At 50.0% G+C, this 16,257-nt stretch overlaps 1 protein-coding gene across 4 annotated transcripts; it reads right to left on the bottom strand.

Moving 5' to 3' along the window:
* Positions 1 to 466: 466 nt before the first annotated feature.
* Positions 467 to 16,253, bottom strand: Dnaaf8 (dynein axonemal assembly factor 8). Of its 4 annotated transcripts, none has more exons than XM_050135808.1 (10): positions 15,738 to 16,253; positions 14,198 to 14,357; positions 12,694 to 12,831; positions 10,641 to 11,108; positions 8,786 to 8,903; positions 6,416 to 6,557; positions 4,923 to 5,069; positions 4,609 to 4,689; positions 2,199 to 2,463; positions 470 to 1,787 (listed from the first exon to the last, which is right to left on the bottom strand). In XM_050135808.1, the coding sequence occupies exons 2-10, from the start codon at positions 14,303 to 14,305 to the stop codon at positions 1,770 to 1,772; spliced, it is 1,485 nt and encodes a 494-aa protein (XP_049991765.1). In that variant the 5' UTR covers positions 14,306 to 14,357; positions 15,738 to 16,253; the 3' UTR covers positions 470 to 1,769. The 4 variants fall into 4 exon arrangements, with proteins under 4 accessions (XP_049991782.1, XP_049991765.1, XP_049991754.1 ...); XM_050135797.1 differs by having other exon boundaries at positions 16,065 to 16,253; XM_050135825.1 differs by lacking the exon at positions 2,199 to 2,463 and having other exon boundaries at positions 467 to 1,787; positions 16,065 to 16,253.
* Between the last annotated feature and the right edge of the window lie 4 nt (positions 16,254 to 16,257).

Raw genomic sequence — 16,257 nt, 5'->3', positions numbered from 1 at the left:
TATGTGCAGACAAAGCATCCATATACATAAATCTCATTTAAAAAACGTGTGTGTGCGTGTGCAGGAGGTGTGTTCCATCGTGTGTATGTGAGGTCAGGACAGCTGGTTGGTTGTCTCCATCCACCTGTGGGTCTCAGGCAGCAAACACAGGCTACCAGACTTGGCAGCTAGTGCCTTTACCTGCTGAGCCCGCTCCCCCAGCCCCAGGAGCCCCAGGGTGTCTGGCTCATGCCTGTGTTTTCACCATCTCTCAGGATCCAGGGCTGTCATTTGGTCTTTCTTCACTCACATAATAAATCCCAGAACTTGTCCTGAACCCATGAGCTCTACCTGTTCTCTGGAGAATAGAGCTTTGTATGGCGTTTGTCTCCTAAACCAGCCTCAAGATCACTCAGGGGGCACATGGAAACAGCAGAGGCCCCCGGCCATAAGCTAGCAAGGCTGTGCAGCCCCACCCTAGGGTCCTATCTCTGCTGATGCCACAGGGAACAACAGTCTGATGGGCATGTGCATTTTTGGACTTCTCATATGGAGATCCCCCCACCTAGTGGGGCTCTTCCTGTTCCTGTCTTCACCTTGTGGCCTTGTCATTCTTGATGAGGAAACCCGAGGGTTTCAGGTGCTAGGTGTGTACCATGATGGCACTTCACCCAGTCTATAGGGGACCATCAGTTTTATAGCCCCCCAAGACCCCACCTTTAGAGCCCTTTTGTACTTGTCTTCTCAGCCCCTCTGGTCTGCATGATCTGAGACATGATGATGTTGCCCAGGTGGTAGATCTAGCTTTGGACCCAGGTCTGCTTGCCCACTACCACCCTCCTGCCTTTCCTTAAAGCCAGTGATTGACAGGCACAGTTGAAATTGCAGCAGAATTTATTTCCTATCACATGAGGCATTCTCAGCAGGTTTTCTACCATTAGTGGGGTGGGGTTGGGAGAAAGAAAGTTTAGGAACAATGAGGTGCTTTTGCTCTTGACAGCTAAGTAGAAGCTGCTGGGCAGAGGGTGGAGCCAGGCTACCCTGGAGTTCAAGCAAGGGATCTCTGCCCTTGGGCAGGGCAGCCTGGCCCCCTTACAGGGAGGCTGCCTGTGGCCTTGGAAGGGCCTGTCTTGCATGTGGCATCTGAAGAATATGTCTTGGGGTTGGGATTAATGGCAGTCCCTGTGACTGTATCAGACAGGGGTTTTGGATCAGGATACTGGGCGTGATGCTGGTTGCCAGTGACAACAGTGATCTGTCTGTGATCCTGTCACAGGACCTGTCTTGTGTGGCTCAGGACTTGGCACTGAGATCCTTGCCTAGCAGCAGGACAGCTGGCAGAGATAACACCCCCACACCACAGCTGAGTGCTAAAACATTTGTCAGATGCCAAGTATCCTTCTCTGCCACCCAAACCCTGCCTTGGTAGTGGTTTCTCTGTTCTTCCATGGAGGGAGGAGACAGGGGAAGACTGGGGAGATGAGGTGGCAGAAAATCAGAGGGGCTGGGAAAGCAGGTACAACAGACCCTAAAGATGGAGCCTGGGGTGGAGTGGATGGGGGGAGGGGAGACAAGTTTTGCAAAGTAACCAGGTGGAGGAAGCTCAGGTGTCCCCTCTGGGGTCCAGGCCTCAGCTGGTCACACAGCTTTCATGGAGTACCACGGAGGGAGAGTGGGTTGCACTGCATTTCACACAGCGTGACTCCTGGTGTCGGAACTCCTGGTAGGCACGGTGTTCCGTCCAGACTAGCAAAGATGAGTGTCACCTTCAACTTGGGATGACCTGGAGCCTATGTGTGCTTTTGTGTCTGGGGTAAAAAGTCAGAAAAAGCAAATATCAGTTGTTTCCCCTTTTTTCAAAAAGTACATTAAGTCTGCATGAGTGTGGACATGTGTGTTAACTTAGGTACATGAAATACCAGAGTTCCAGGAACCCGGGGACCATTTCTTTAGGACACTATAAATGTATTTAAATATGGGAACTGGAGATGTCAGCCTGGTATTAGAGTAATTGCTTACTATGCATGAGGCCCTGGATACAGCTCCCAACACCACCACAACAAAAAGTTTAAATATGCTTAAACTGGCTGGGTAGGGTCCACAGTGAGCATCTTAGCCCCCTGAGGCCCATGCTATTAAAAACAGGTGGACTGTAGAGGGACCATGAGGGCTGTGTAGATAGGAATCTGCCACCCCTACCTTCTTTTCCGGTCCTTTACCTGAGCTGAGTATAGCTGGCCCGTAGCAGGTAGCAGCACCTTTCTGGTTGGCTGTGTCCTAAGAGGGTCCCCTAGATCCAGGGCATTCTGCTTCTCAGCCCAGAGTTTTATGTGTTTCTTCCTCCCAGTTTGTGATTCAGCTGTATCTCCTGGGGCCTGGGCCTTCTGGCCTCCAGGACAGTCACTGGTAGACAGGTAGGATGGACCAGCCCCCTTCCGAAATGCTCTTAGCTGTTGGAGAAGCTGGCTCTTCCCAGTACAGTCCCTGTGACGCAGGAAAACCACCTAAGGCCTGGTGCCTGAAGGCCAGACCTCCCAACACTGAAAGGAGGAGAGCCTTATGGAGTTTCAGCTCCCTTTCCAAAGCCACTCAGTTAGGAAGCATGTGAGATGACAACCCTTGTGGGTCTCTCCCTTAGCAATGGGCACTGTCCTGCCTAGTTTCTCAACTTGACACAAGCTAGAGTCACCTGGAAGGACAGAACTGCAATTAAGAAAATGCCTCCCTAAAATCCAGCTGGGGAGCTATGGGACAATGGTCTGTACCCCCGTCACTCGTATTTTAAATAAACGCTGACTGGCCAGTAGGCAGGCAGGAAGTAGAGGCGGGGCAACAAGAATTCTGGGAAGAGATAAGTTTCAGTCTGCAGTCGTGACCCAGAAGCAGAGGATGCCTTGCTGAAAAAGGTGCCTCACCAAGCCACGTGGCTAACACAGACAATAATTATGGGCTAAAATAAATTATAAGAGTTAATAAAAAGCCTGAGATACTGAGTTTATAACTAATGTAGACCTCTGTGTGATTTCTTTGGGACCTAATGACTGTGGGAACTGGGCAGGACAGAAAACTCAGTCAACACTGGGGGGCATTTTCTTAGTGACTGATGGGGGAGGGCCCAGCCCGGGAGGGCCCAGCCCATAGCAGGCGGTGCCATCCCTGGACTGGTGATCCTAGGGTCTGTAAGAAAGCAGGCTGAGCAAGTGTGAGGAGCAAGCCACTAAGCAGCCCACTCCACGGCCTCTACATCAATTCTGTGTGAGTTCCTGCTCTCACTGCTTTGGTCATGGTTGTCAGCAGAGCAGCAGTCGCCCTGACTAAGCCAGGCATCGAGCCTTTGCCAGAAGCAGCTGCACGAACAGTGACTCCCCACCCAACAGGAGAAGCAACAGAACAAACGTTCTAAGAAGGCTAAATCCAACAGAGGGAAAGGTCTGGAAAGCATGTGGGCTGACACAGTGAGACGGGGGACTACCATGAGTCTGAGGCCAGACTAGCTACTGAGTGAGACTCTTGTCTTGAAAGGGAAAAACAAAACTATTGACAGAGATGTTTTAGGATAAACATCCTCCACAGATGTATGGCTAATTTCCCATCTACACAGAGGGAATATTTTTAACATCCAAATCCTGGGCCACCCCATAGCTGCCATCAACAGCATTTCCCATGTACACTGGCTTGGAGTCCTGCGAGGTAGGAACGGCAGTTTTCTCCTATATTTAAAAGAAGGCATCAGGTCCTGAAGGGATGAAGCGATAAGCTGAAGGGCCAGTCTGAGTGTGCCCAGGTCTACTGCCTGGAGCTGCAGCCTTCATAAAAGGACCTAGGCCTGGTGCCTGGCAGTGAGCCAACTAGTGCCTCAAAGCAGGGCAGAGGGGCATCCCAGCCCTGACTCCCTTTCCTTGAATGAGCAAGGCCTTGCCCAAGGGTGTTGTGGGAGGAGAAAAGAGATGTCTATGGGGAGGTGCAAAGGAAAAGCCAAGACTGTGTAGCTGCAGCTTTCCTGGGGTGCTGCTGTACCACAGGCTCAGGTGGGGAACCTCCCACCCCATCTTCCTGGGATGTCCCATTCTATACCTGAGCTCTGACATTCCCAGTGCTGCAGGCAGCTATGACCCCCATTTCTCATTCATCCTGTGGCCACAGTCTGGGGCCTCGGGTACGTCTCTGACAGGACACTGCTCTTTGTTTTTCGAGACAGGGCCTCTCTGTGTAACAGTTCTGGCTGTACTGGAATTTGTGCCATACTCAGAGATCTGCCTGCCTCTGCCTCCCAAGCCCTGGGGTTAAAGGCGTGTACCAACACCGCCTGGCTGGACACTGCTCTTTAATCTACCAGCTCTTTTTCACATCTGGCTAACAGCTGGCCCTCCACGTTTTCTTTACCAGCAGCAGGAGAAAGATCAAGCTGGGGAACTGTTTTCAGAGGCTGGACTAAGCTGCCCTGGAGTGGGAAGCTTGATGTCACTCATGACGCCTAGGTATAGTAGGCCTGGCCACACAGGCTTCCCTATGCCAGGTTATAAAGCACAATACCCACTCCCATCACACCAGATGCTGACCCACATGTCTAGGGGGCCCAGGGCACAGGGAGGGAGCTTCCCAATGGAGAGGGATAGACTCTAAGGTTACCTCCATTCCCAGGATGCCCCCTGTCCTGGGTCTGCTGTCTCCATGCCTTCCTCCTCACTGTCAGAGGAGCTATATTCAGAGCTGGAAGTAGAAGAAATGGGTTCTCAGGATGTGCTTCAGCCACCTTGCCAGGCCTGCCTCTCACCTACGGACCTCCCTGGGAATCCAAGAAGAGTGACAGCCAGCCAAAGCTAAGGGGCCACTGGGCTTCCTGCCATTTCTGAAGGGAAGGTACAAGGTGCTCAACCCAGATGAGCTCTGCCTTGTGTCCCTCCTTCCCTCCTGCAGACACCGTTCTTAGCATTGTTCTGTACCTCTCCTGGGACTGGTGCTCTTGTGGTTCGGATGGCTCCGTCTGACGCAGGTCAATGAAGATGGTGGGAGGCTCTGTCTTCGGCCTCCTACTCTCTGCCAGCTTCTGCGCTGGCTCAGTTTGAAAGCCAGGCTCTGCTAAAGCACTTCTGCAATGGGAGGGGTGAGGTGGTCCTTCTATGTGATTCCTGCCACCTGCTGAGCAGGTCTAATCACTGTGCTCACAGCAGCTACTGAAGGTGTGTCTGTGGTGTGCGGGTGGGCACTTGGAACCCATCTGTTCTCTAGGGCACCACTACCCCCACAGAACTGGGCAAGTCTGATATGCTGTGTATCAGCTCAGCTGGTAGGCAGGCCTGTTGAAGTGTTCAGGAGGCTGAGGCAGGATAGAAAGTTCAAGGCCAGCCTAGGCAACTTAGCAAGACTTTATACATATACTTTTTGTATATGAGTGTTTTGCCTGCATGCATGTTTATTCGCTGGTATGACTGGTGTTCATGGAGGCCAGAAAGGGCATCTGATCCCCTGGAACTGGAGTTGCAGACAGTTGTGAATCACTGTGTGAGTGCTGGCAATCAAACCTGTGTCCTCTGGAAGAACAACCAATGCCCCTAACCACTGACGCATCTCTCCAGACTCTTAGCAAGACTTTAAAGAGAAAAAGTAAAAAGGTGACTTGGGATGCCACGCAGTGGCAGAACATGGGCCTAGCATGTGTGTGGCCCTGAGGTCAGTCCTCATATGATAGATAAATAAACCCTCAGTCTGTTCCACTCAGTTGGGAACCACTTAGCACAAGCTAAGCCACTTAAATAGATCCATAAAATGAAACCGTTTCCATCCCATTAGCCACGTTTCCAGTGCTTGGGAGTTGTGTGGAGCTGGTGGCTTCCACACCGGAAAGCACAGGCTTTGTCCCTTCAGCTAGCCAGGCAGAATCCACGACAACTTCAGGGGGAAAAGTCCCCAGATCTCTGAAAATGGTTGCATCTGGGAAAGGCAGAACATTGGGCCTCAGGTGACCCCATCTCCAGCTTCACTCTGTCCCAGTTTGCTTCCCTGCTTGTCCAGGACAGGTGGCTGCCCAAAGCCCTTCCATCTTCTGACCCAAGCCAAACTACAAAAGTCCAGGGAAAGGTTCCCATTGGCCTGGTTGGGTTCAAGGCTAGACCAATCAATCTGGTCAGAGGAGCAGGGTAATGTGATAATTCTGCTGTTCCCAGGGAAGTCATGTTGGTGCCAAGAGAAAGTACCTATTGTGTTAGGGAATGAGACAGCTCTGGGGCTCAATACACAGCTCTCTGGGAGAGCATGGCAATCTGAACCTCAGCTTCCCCATCAGTAAACATAAAGATAATGGAGCATTTGCCTACATGAGTCCTTATTCAAAGAGAAAGTACATGCCAAGTGCCCCACCAGTAGGCCCAAATGACACTGCCTAGAGGCAGGCTGGTTCTAAAGCAATGGCTGTGGGTGTGGCTGGTGGAAGTCCCACCTGCTTCTGGCTTCCAGTTCTTCAGTGCCTTGGGGGTTGTCAGCAGATACCTTCTGGGTAGGGTTGCAGACTCTGGACTGAGTGGCACACAGGAGGGCCAGCTGCTCCAGCAGTATGTCCTGAGGGAGTCCAGTGGTGTGCCCTGGGGGTTGCCAGGAGAGGAGGTTGCTTAGCTCAGGTCTGCCTCTCAGTGGTTGAGCTTCAGGCTCCAATGTGCCCCACCTCAGACCTCTCTGAGGCTTCAGCTTCTCTTGGCAAAGTCAAGGGATTGTCACATCTTCAAGAGAGGCTGCTACACTTGAGCCTTGTGACATAGGGTCTCAGGTGACCACAGTGAACAGATGTTTGTACTTTCCAAAAAGTAGCAAACAGGCTTATATAGATGTGTGTGTGTGTGTGCGCACGCGCGTGCACACACACGTGTCTCTGTGTGTGTGTGTCTCAGGGATGGGGGCACTTGGGAGTGAACCCAGGGCCTTGTGCATGCTATCAAGCATTCTGTCACTGAGCTACAACCCCAGCAACTGCATTCATCTTTTTACACCTTTCTATGAGTAGACTTGGTTCACTGAGCTGAGTGCACTCTCTGATGAGCTTGATTTAGCTAGAGCAAGACCCCTATTGAATAGGAGCTGTTTCCAAGTTTTCAAAGCTTCTTTTTTTTTTCCTCTTGAGACAGGGTTTTACTGTGTAGCCTTGACTGCCCTGGAACTCACTCTGTAGACCAAGCTGGCCTTGAAATCACAGAGATCCACTTGCCTCTGCCTCCCGAGTGTTGGGATACAGACATGTGCCACCACCGCCAGGCAATTTTTTGTTGTCTTACAGTGCACAGCAGTGAACATCCTGGGGTATGTGTTTAAACAAGAGATTTTCCAAATAGAATAGCTTCTCTGGTGGGAGTGGAAATCTCACCACTTGGAAGGTAGAAGAAAGTTCAAGGCCAGTTTCAGCTACATAATGAGTTTGAGCCACCTTGGACTACACGTCTCAACAAAATAAAACTAAACAAAAAGGAATAGCTTCATCCGAGAGTCATGAGCATTTAAAATAGAGACTAGGTCCTGCTGTAGCACCCTCCAGAGAGATGCTCATGATACATTTCTGCCAACCTTGCAGAGAACCCACTCCACCACACCTGGAAGCGCTGCTGAAGCAGGAATGCTGTCACAGCCCTTCCATCTTCCGACCCAAGCCAAACTACAAAAGTCCAGGGAAAGATTCCCATTGGCCTGGTTGGGAACCTCATTAGTGGCACCAGTTTGAAGTTTGAAGCAGGAGAATTGCCAAGACTTCCAGGCCAGTCCAGACTACCATGTAGACCTTGCCTCAAAACAAAAGTCAAGGTGATGCACACCTTTATATCAGCACTCAGGAGGCAGACACAGGCAGATGCAAGTTCAATAGATCTGGCCGACATATCATGTTCCAAGTTTCAGGTCAACCAGGGCTAAACAGTAAGATGGCATCTCAAAAACAAAACAGGTAGGGCTGGAGAGAGATAGATCAGTGATTAAGAGCACTTGCTGCTCTTGCAGAGGACCTGGGTTCAATTCCCACCACCCACACAGTAGCTCACAACTGTAATTCCAGTTCCAGGGGATCTGCTGCCCTTTCCTGGTGCATGCACAGATGATCATGTGGTAGCATTTACATGCCTACAGGCAAAACAATTATAAAGAAAAAAAATGAACTTAAAAAGCCTTCTTGCTTCAAACATCCCAGTGGCTGTCAGTCTAGTGGAGTCTTTAGTCTGGATCTGGACATGGACACCTAGGCCCTGTCCTTGCTCCCCAGCTCAAATGTGCATCCACCTGCTCTTGGGGCCTGCATGAGTGGAGAGAACATGTGGAGCCTTTTACAGAGCTGCTCATAAATCAGGTGGTGGTGACACATGCCTTTAATCCCAGCACTCTGAGTTTGAGACCAGTCCAGGCTATAGAGAGAGTTCCAGGACAGCCAGGGCTACACAGAGAAATTCTGCTCCTGTCTTGAAAAACAAAGAGAGCTGTTCATAGCAAGACCATGAGCACAGTGAGAGTATGATGCTTTCAAATAGAATGAGCGTTTCAGCTGCCTAAAAGGGAGCAAGAGACAGGTTCTGCTTTCCCGCAGAAGAGGAAGAGGAATGAAGGAAGCTGGAGGAAGAAAAAGGGTGGACCACAGGGCAGGTAAGTTTGAAGGCCTGAACATGCCTGGCTGAGCAGGCATCTGTATGTATGATGAATGAAGTCTTTTGTAAGACTGGGCAGTGAGTGTGCTAAGGACAGTAAGGGGTGAGAGCCCTGCCCATTCCCTACCCCTGCCACTGAGAGGCTTGGAAGGAGTACTTATGGAGATTCACTCGGACTTCTATGGTGAAGGTCAGACCTTGGTTTTGGCAGCGGTCAGCTAACCACCACGCAGTTCTGGGAGCATTGTCACCCTGGCTGTCTTTTCGCCCTGGCAGACTCTGAAGGATGTAATCCAAATCCCAGCCTTCAAGTTGCTGAAATGATAAAGCTGGTGATTACAAGGCTGCAGAAAGGTTCTGCAGTAGGAACACCCACTTTACAACAGCTGCAGCCAGCAGAGTATCGTGAGTCATTCATCATAGTGAGGCAGGCAAACATAGGAAACCATTTAGCTTGGAACAACCCCATTTAGTTTGGTTGTCCACACCCCACTGTAATAACTCATTTGACAGTGTAGTTCCTTCACCTGCAGTGTACTAAACAGATGCACACCTCTTCAAACACTGCATTAGCAACATCAGAACTCCCTGCCGCCCCCACCTGCATCTCTGCACTACGCTATAAATCTTCCTCGCTCAACTCTGTAACAATCAAATTTAGACAGTTTCCATTCAAGTGTATTCTCAGTATATCTATGTTGAAATAAGAGCGGCGGGGCTGCGTCCCCAGCACCCCGGCCTCTTGGCTAGCTTATGCCCCGAAATAACAACACACAAACTGTATTCATTTAAACACTGCTTGGCCCATGCACTCTAGCCCTTACAGGCTAATTCTCGCACCTGGACTAGCCCATTTCTAATGATGTGTGTAAGCACCCCAAGGTGCGCTTACCAGGAAGGTTCTAACCTATGTCCATCTTGGGTTGGAGCTTCATCGCGTGTGCCTCAGAAAGCAGAGCTATCGGGAGAGCAGAGCATGGCGTCTCTGCTCCAGAGCAGAGCTGTCGGGTCTCTCCGGGAGCAGAGCAGAGTCTGACCTCACTTCCTCTTCCACCCAGAATTCTATTCTGTTTACTCCTCCCATCTATGTTCTAAGCTATGAGGCCAAGCAGTTGGTTTAATATAATTAACCAATGACCTTCCTCCATCATATCTAGGTATGGAGAAGATAGGGATTATCTTGCCCGAGCTGGTCTTGGGTGTTTAGGCAGTAAGGGAGAACTGTGCTCTACTAATCTTTTAGGGAAAGCTCCCTATTTACTGCAATCTTATAACTGTGCGTAACTAGGCATTCAGATGATTAAAATCCAATGATTATGGGAAAGGAACATGTACAGTAGGAAAAATATATGATCTAATCAATCAAAATAGAGAACCATCCAAATTATGTCCCCTTAGTAGCCAGCCCCTCCTTCCTTTAGTCCTGTTGATCTTGACAGGACTATTTAATTTGTTGTCACCTAGCTCCAAAAGAGTTATTTTGCTTCTTTGGCAATCTGTGTGAGCCTTATTTTCAATTCTTTGGATAAGTGGCCAAGAGCCTGGAAGCACCCACCCCAGACTCCAAACACCAATGGAGTGGTGCTGGAGTTTGGGTGTGTCTAACATACTTGAATGCACTATCTTTTGTAAATGATTACACACTAAGCCCTTCCTTTAAGGTGAGACCTGCATTCTCCCCCATTTTGCCACAAACACACAGGGTTTGTGTAGCCTTGGCTGTCCTGGAACTCGCTCTGAAGAACAGGCTGCCTCTGCCTCCTGATTGCTGGAATTAAAGGCATGCACCACCACCACCCAGCCAGACCTGCATTTCTTGACACCTCCTTCCTTAAACTTGTTTTGGGTCAATACTTTTGGGTGCAAAGATGGATAACCTGGAGGATCTCATTATAGCTGGCCTTGAACTCACAACATAGCCAGGGATGACCTTGAATGTCTGACCCTCCTAAGGCCAAGGCCTAGGATTACTGGCCTATATAACCACACACACTTTATGCACGCAAGGCAAGCACTCTACCAACCAATGCACATGATTATGGACACACTTACCTTGAGTGAGAGCACCGGACACCCTTCCCGAGACTGCTCCGAGGATACTTCTGGCCAGGGTCCTGAGACTGCAGCCTGGCCGTGGTCACCACAGGCTGGGTTCTTGGAAGCCTGGGTCACTTTCTGAAGAATATCCTTCTCTATCATCCTCCTCCTCTCCCTGCGGAGGGTTCTGCACTCGTCAGTATCGGAGGGCTCTGTCTTCAGCTCTTCTTCCAAAGGAAAAGTAGCTTCTTCTCCCTGGGAAGTCCACGGGGGACTCTGGGATCCTTTGGGGTTAGACAGGCTTCTAAGGTTGCCTTCCAGCCAGGGTGGGTCCTCCTCAGCCTCCAGAAGAATAGGGCTGATCTTGACACAGCTCTGGCAAGACCAGCCAGGGCCTCTTCTTTCCTGAGGGGCCAAGTCCGTCTGTCTGACCATCTGTCCACTTCTAGGTTCTACGGCTAGTCTCCCAGGAACCAGAATTGGCTAGAGAAAAAAGGCATCATTGGTGAGCACCCGCAAAGACATACTTTACAGACATGCACACACACGCAGGCACACACACAGGGTATTCACGATAAGGTGGAGGTAGCCAAGAATCAGTCTTTCCTTCCACCATGGGCCCTGGGTATGGAACTCAGAGTGTCATGTCAGGCTGAGCAGCAAGTGCCTTCGCCCATCAAGGCACCTCATGGGCTCCATTTTGAGCCCTTTTAGTTCAACAACTTGTCATGTCATATGGACGTTGCCACTGTTTTCAAAACGATTCCACCCCCTATTGCCCCTCTCCCAAAGGAGTTGGTAGTCCTTACAGAAAAGAAGAAATCAGTTCATGAAAATTGTGTCATCTAAACTGACCAGAGTCCTAGTTGTCTTTCAGATTCTCCTGGGGAGGACGGGGGGGGGGTGCTGTTTTATATTAGCGTCTATGAGGGCTGGGCTTCACACAGTGTTTTGGTGGAGATGGGTCAGGTGGACTTCTTCAGCACACCCAGTTTGCCTCAATGATGCTAGGAAGAACTGAGCAGAGGGCGGTTACCCAGAGCCGAGGGGCTCCTGGAGCCCAGTCTGGCCCGTAGAGATGCTTTGGCCTGCCAATGTTTTCATCGGAAAGTATGTCAGTCACAGCCACATCAGAAGAGTTAACAGGTCTGACAGGCCTGGGTAGCTAAGAATAAAAGCTGCAGATGGGATCTACTGGGATAGCAATTCATTTTTATTATCAAGCCACTGATGGAGTTTTGGTTTATGATTTTATATGTATGCATGCATGTTTATGTGCACCATGTGTGTGCAGGAGTTCATAGAGGCCAAAAGTGGGGCAGAAACAGTTACAGTTGGTTGTGAGCTACCATGCAGGTGCTGGAAACCAAACCTGGGTCTTCTGCAAGAGCAACAAGCTCTCTTAATTACTGAGCCTTCCTCTCCAGTGCCCGTCTTGAACTTTTGATGCTCCTGCCTCACCTTCCAAGTAGCTCAGATTACATGCTTATACCATCAGGTCTGGAGTAATCATTGAGTTTAGGTAGAGGTCTTGGTCTCTCCCTGGGCCGAAAGAGGGGAGGGGGGGTATGGGCAGTTCAACGGACTGGAAGCCCAAGCCTGAGCTTCCCCCTCCTCCCCTGATTTCCTACTAGGGTAGCCAGCACTGAGCACTACTGTAAACGACACTCAGACACCTCCCTTAGGCTTCCTGCTGGAGCACTTAGTCATTGAACATTCAGCAAGCTTGAGCGGCTATGAATTAGTTTGGTTAGGGAGAGATATTTGAGACAGGCAGCTGTGACAATGGCCAGACAGTACAGAGTGTCTTGGAAGAAAACAAAAAGGGCAGCAGGCAGCAAAAATCAAATAGAAACCCCAATGTACTTACAGTGTTGGGAGGTACCATGCTTATATGTTGAACACCCAAGTGCTAGGCTGTCCTTGGGGGAGGAAGAGGCAAAACCAGTGGTTTTAAGCATTTAGACCTACACTGTTGGTGGAATCCTTGAGAGATTTGCAATCACCAACCAACCCCATGACCCCTCCAGGGTACTTAGCAGGTCCCCCAAGCCTGTGTCCCACAGACCTCAGGTGAAGAACTTCTCCCTACAGCAATCCAGATCCCAGACTCAAGAGGGTCTTCAGCCAGCTCCTCAGCCAGGTCTGGAATCAGGACAGGCTGGTTTCGCTGAAAGATGAAGGGTTCTTCTTCCTCACAGTCAGACTGCAGACAGACCAGGGTGGTTCAGAGGAGAAGGCAGCCCTGCTTTGCCCAACCACCCAGGAGCATCTGGGAAGATTAGTTCTCTACAAAGGGACACGTCCTGTGCTGCTTTCTGCAGCCAACCCCAAAACAGGCTCAGCAGCACCACCTCATACTGGTGAGATGTGAGCTTCCCTGATGCACAATTAAAAAAACTCAGAGACAGAAACTGGGGTTCAACCTTAAGGTCCAAAAAGCAAAATAGCCAGTCACTGGCTTTTACCTCGACCTCAGTCTAAAATGGTGATCCTGCCTAAATGGTGAACCTGCCTTCAGGAATCTCAGAATGAGACTGTGTCTGAGAGCTGTCTCCTCCCGTTTTATAATCCTCTCTAGGGCTAGGATTAAAAGCATGCACAGCCCGTTTTCTATGGCAACTAGTGTGGCTACTGAGATTAAAGGTGTGTGTTACCACTGCCTGGTCTATAAGGCTGACCAGCAGGGCTGTTTTATACTCTGATCTTCAGGCAAGTTTTATTTATTAAAACATAAATGAAATATCACTATACTTCCCTTTTTGCAGGCTATGCTCAAGATTTTGCATTAATGCTGGCAGTGAGTAATGGTAGTGAAGGGGTAGCTAAAGGGGAGGCCAGCTCATTTTCATACTGACTTATCACTTAACACAAGAGCTTTTGTTAGCTGTCTCTAACCAGGGAGGAGAGAGGCTGACACTAGCCTGCCACCTTACAGGGACTTCTTCGCAGAGCAAAGACAGCACTAGGGCACCGAGGTACTGTCATCGTCTACTTCTTTTGCCACACCGTGCACTGGATAATGCCCAAGTCTTAGCTTGGTCATGTTCATCTTTGCAAATGCAGGTCGGGCACACTCGGCTGTTTTGCTTCAGAACCCTTGTTCTTCACTCTAAATGTCCTATGCCAACCTGAGTGCTGAGTCTCTGACCAGTGGATCACCTGTATAAATGACCACTGGTACTGTCAGTGACCCCAAACCACTTCAAGTAGCAGAATCCCTCCAGGACCATATCACGGTGTCCTGAAAAGGTTATTGCTCTCAGAGGTTGGCACTGGCCCTGACCTGACCCAAGAGTTGAGAGCAGCAAGTTCCAAAGACCTGAACTTTGGTGTTGAGTCCACCTGAGGGTCAAGACTACTGCAGGAGAGTACATGGAACACCAATACCCATACTCAAGAATTCTGGCAAACCCAGAAAGAATTCTAAAGGGCATAGGTACCCAGAAGTAAACTCAGGGATTGATGAGTAAAATAAACCCTATAGATCAGAGGGGTCTGTAGAGAGGAGTACCCAAAACTGTCCTTGCCCCAGCTGGACAGCTGATATCCAGGAAGAAGCTCTTGCTCACCAGGGAGGAGTCTGAATCCAGGCATGGCAGCTGGTCTTTGGCAGCCTTAAGGATGGCATCCCAGGGAGAAACTGGCCAGGACATCACGTCTTTATCTTTGGATGTCATGAGGACCCAGGCTCAAACAGTCATCTCATTATATACCATCATCAGAGGAGCCCTGTGGAGCACACGGGGTAGACAGCAGTGTCTAGGCATCCAAAAACAAACTAGCATGGGCAGCCTTTCCAAAGCCTTGATCATGGTGAAAACACACCTGCAAATTTCCATTTTCCACCAATTTCCTTCCGGTTCTGGAAGTATGTTACCAGGTAACAGGACTCTGTGTGTGTGTGTGTGTGTGCAGTGATGAGTGCACAGGAGCACACGGTGTTTGTACATGTAGGTATGTGATGCTTACTGATAGGTGTGTGTGAAAGCAGAGGTGCATATACTGATAAAATGATAGATGATAGATAGATAGATATACATGACATGGACATATATATTATATATCATGTATATAAATATGTATATTTGTGGTGGTTTGAAAGAAAATGGTCCCTGTAGGGAATGGCACTATTAGGAGGTGTGACTTTGCTGGAGTAGGTGTGACCTTGTTGGAGGAAGTATGTCACTGGGGGGTTGGGCTTTGAGGTCTCCTATGCTCAAGCTACACCCAGTGACAGAGTGCACTTCCTGTTGCTTGTGGATTTCTCAGATGTAGAATTCTCAGCTCCTTCTCCAGCACCATATCTGCCTGCATGCCACCATCTCCCACCATGATGACAATGGACTCAACCTCTGAAACTGTAAGTCACTCCAATTAAATGTTTTCCTTTATAAGAGTTGCTGTGGTCATGGTGTCTCTTCACAGCAATAGAAACCCTAAGACACACATACACACACACACGTGCATATGTATGTATGTGTGTATGTCCTATAGAGGCTATGGAGAGGTTGATAAGTAGCAGAGAGAGGTTGAACCACAGTTAAGGTCTGGGGATGGGCCTCTTTGGTAGAGCATTTGCTGGCATATATAATGGACAGGACATGAATCCAATCGCCAGCACTGAGAAAGGGGTTTAGGGTTTGGAGAGACGACCCAGCAGTTAAGAGGGTCCTCTTCTGCTCTTGTAGAGGACCGGAATTGGGTTCACCAAATCACAACTACTTTTAACTGTAACCCTTGGGAGATCCTATGTCTCTGGTGTCCACTGGTATCCGCACTCAAGTACACATCCCAGCCTTCACATACATACACATAGTTAAAAAATAAAATAAATCTTTAAAACTTTGGGGTTTAAGATCCATTATCCACAAGATTTTGCTAGTCATACTCAAATGAGTCGTTGGCTCAACCCCACCCTAAAAAAATTTCCTTGGACCTCAGTGGACAAAGGGACTTTAGGATTGTGGGGTGAAGGCCTAACGGACCAGGCTGATTAGCTAGCGGTGCGTAATCAGGGCAGCAGCAGGGAGTGATTTGGGTCTTTAAGCCTCTGAAGCTTGGCGGTCCTGCACCGACAGCCGCAGGTGGGGACGCTTTTGGTATACCCACCAGCTGATGTCCCATAGCAGGGGTTCTGGTAGTGGGGCACCCAAGACACTAAAGTCCTTTAGGTGCACAAAGCGGTAGCCAGTTGAAAGAAGGGTAGACCACGGAGGAAAGAGCATGTCCTGGCTTAGAGGACCGAGAAGCTCACTGTTTCTCCTAGAAACCGGTTGGCTCCGCCTCGCCTCGCCTCGCCCCGCCCCGCCCCGCGCCAGGCGTCGTTGCCTAGGGGACGGGGAGGCAGCAGGACAACCGTGCTCGTGCTAAAGCAGAGGGGAGGGTCGCACTGCCGGCCACCCGCAGTCGGGACCAACCCCGGGTACCGCCACTGGCCTCGGGTCGCTCCGCTCGTCCACTTGCCCTGTCCCAGGCTGCTGGAGGCCACCGGCCACCGTCTTCTCCGGGCGCCGCCCTCCTCTCCGCCTCAGGAGCGGCTCCTCGTATCTGTCATCTCATTGGCTGCTGTGGTGGGCCAATAATAGCACGCCCGCCATCTTCCCGGAGTGCTCCGCGCGCGACTCCAATC

The sequence above is a fragment of the Alexandromys fortis genome, unplaced genomic scaffold, assembly GCF_014885135.2.
Source record: "Alexandromys fortis isolate MF-2015 unplaced genomic scaffold, M_Fortis_MF-2015_v1.1 scaffold_29, whole genome shotgun sequence".
Lineage (NCBI taxonomy): Eukaryota > Metazoa > Chordata > Mammalia > Rodentia > Cricetidae > Alexandromys > Alexandromys fortis.
Note: the sequence above shows the minus strand (reverse complement) of the source record. Positions and strands in the feature narration are given on the sequence as shown.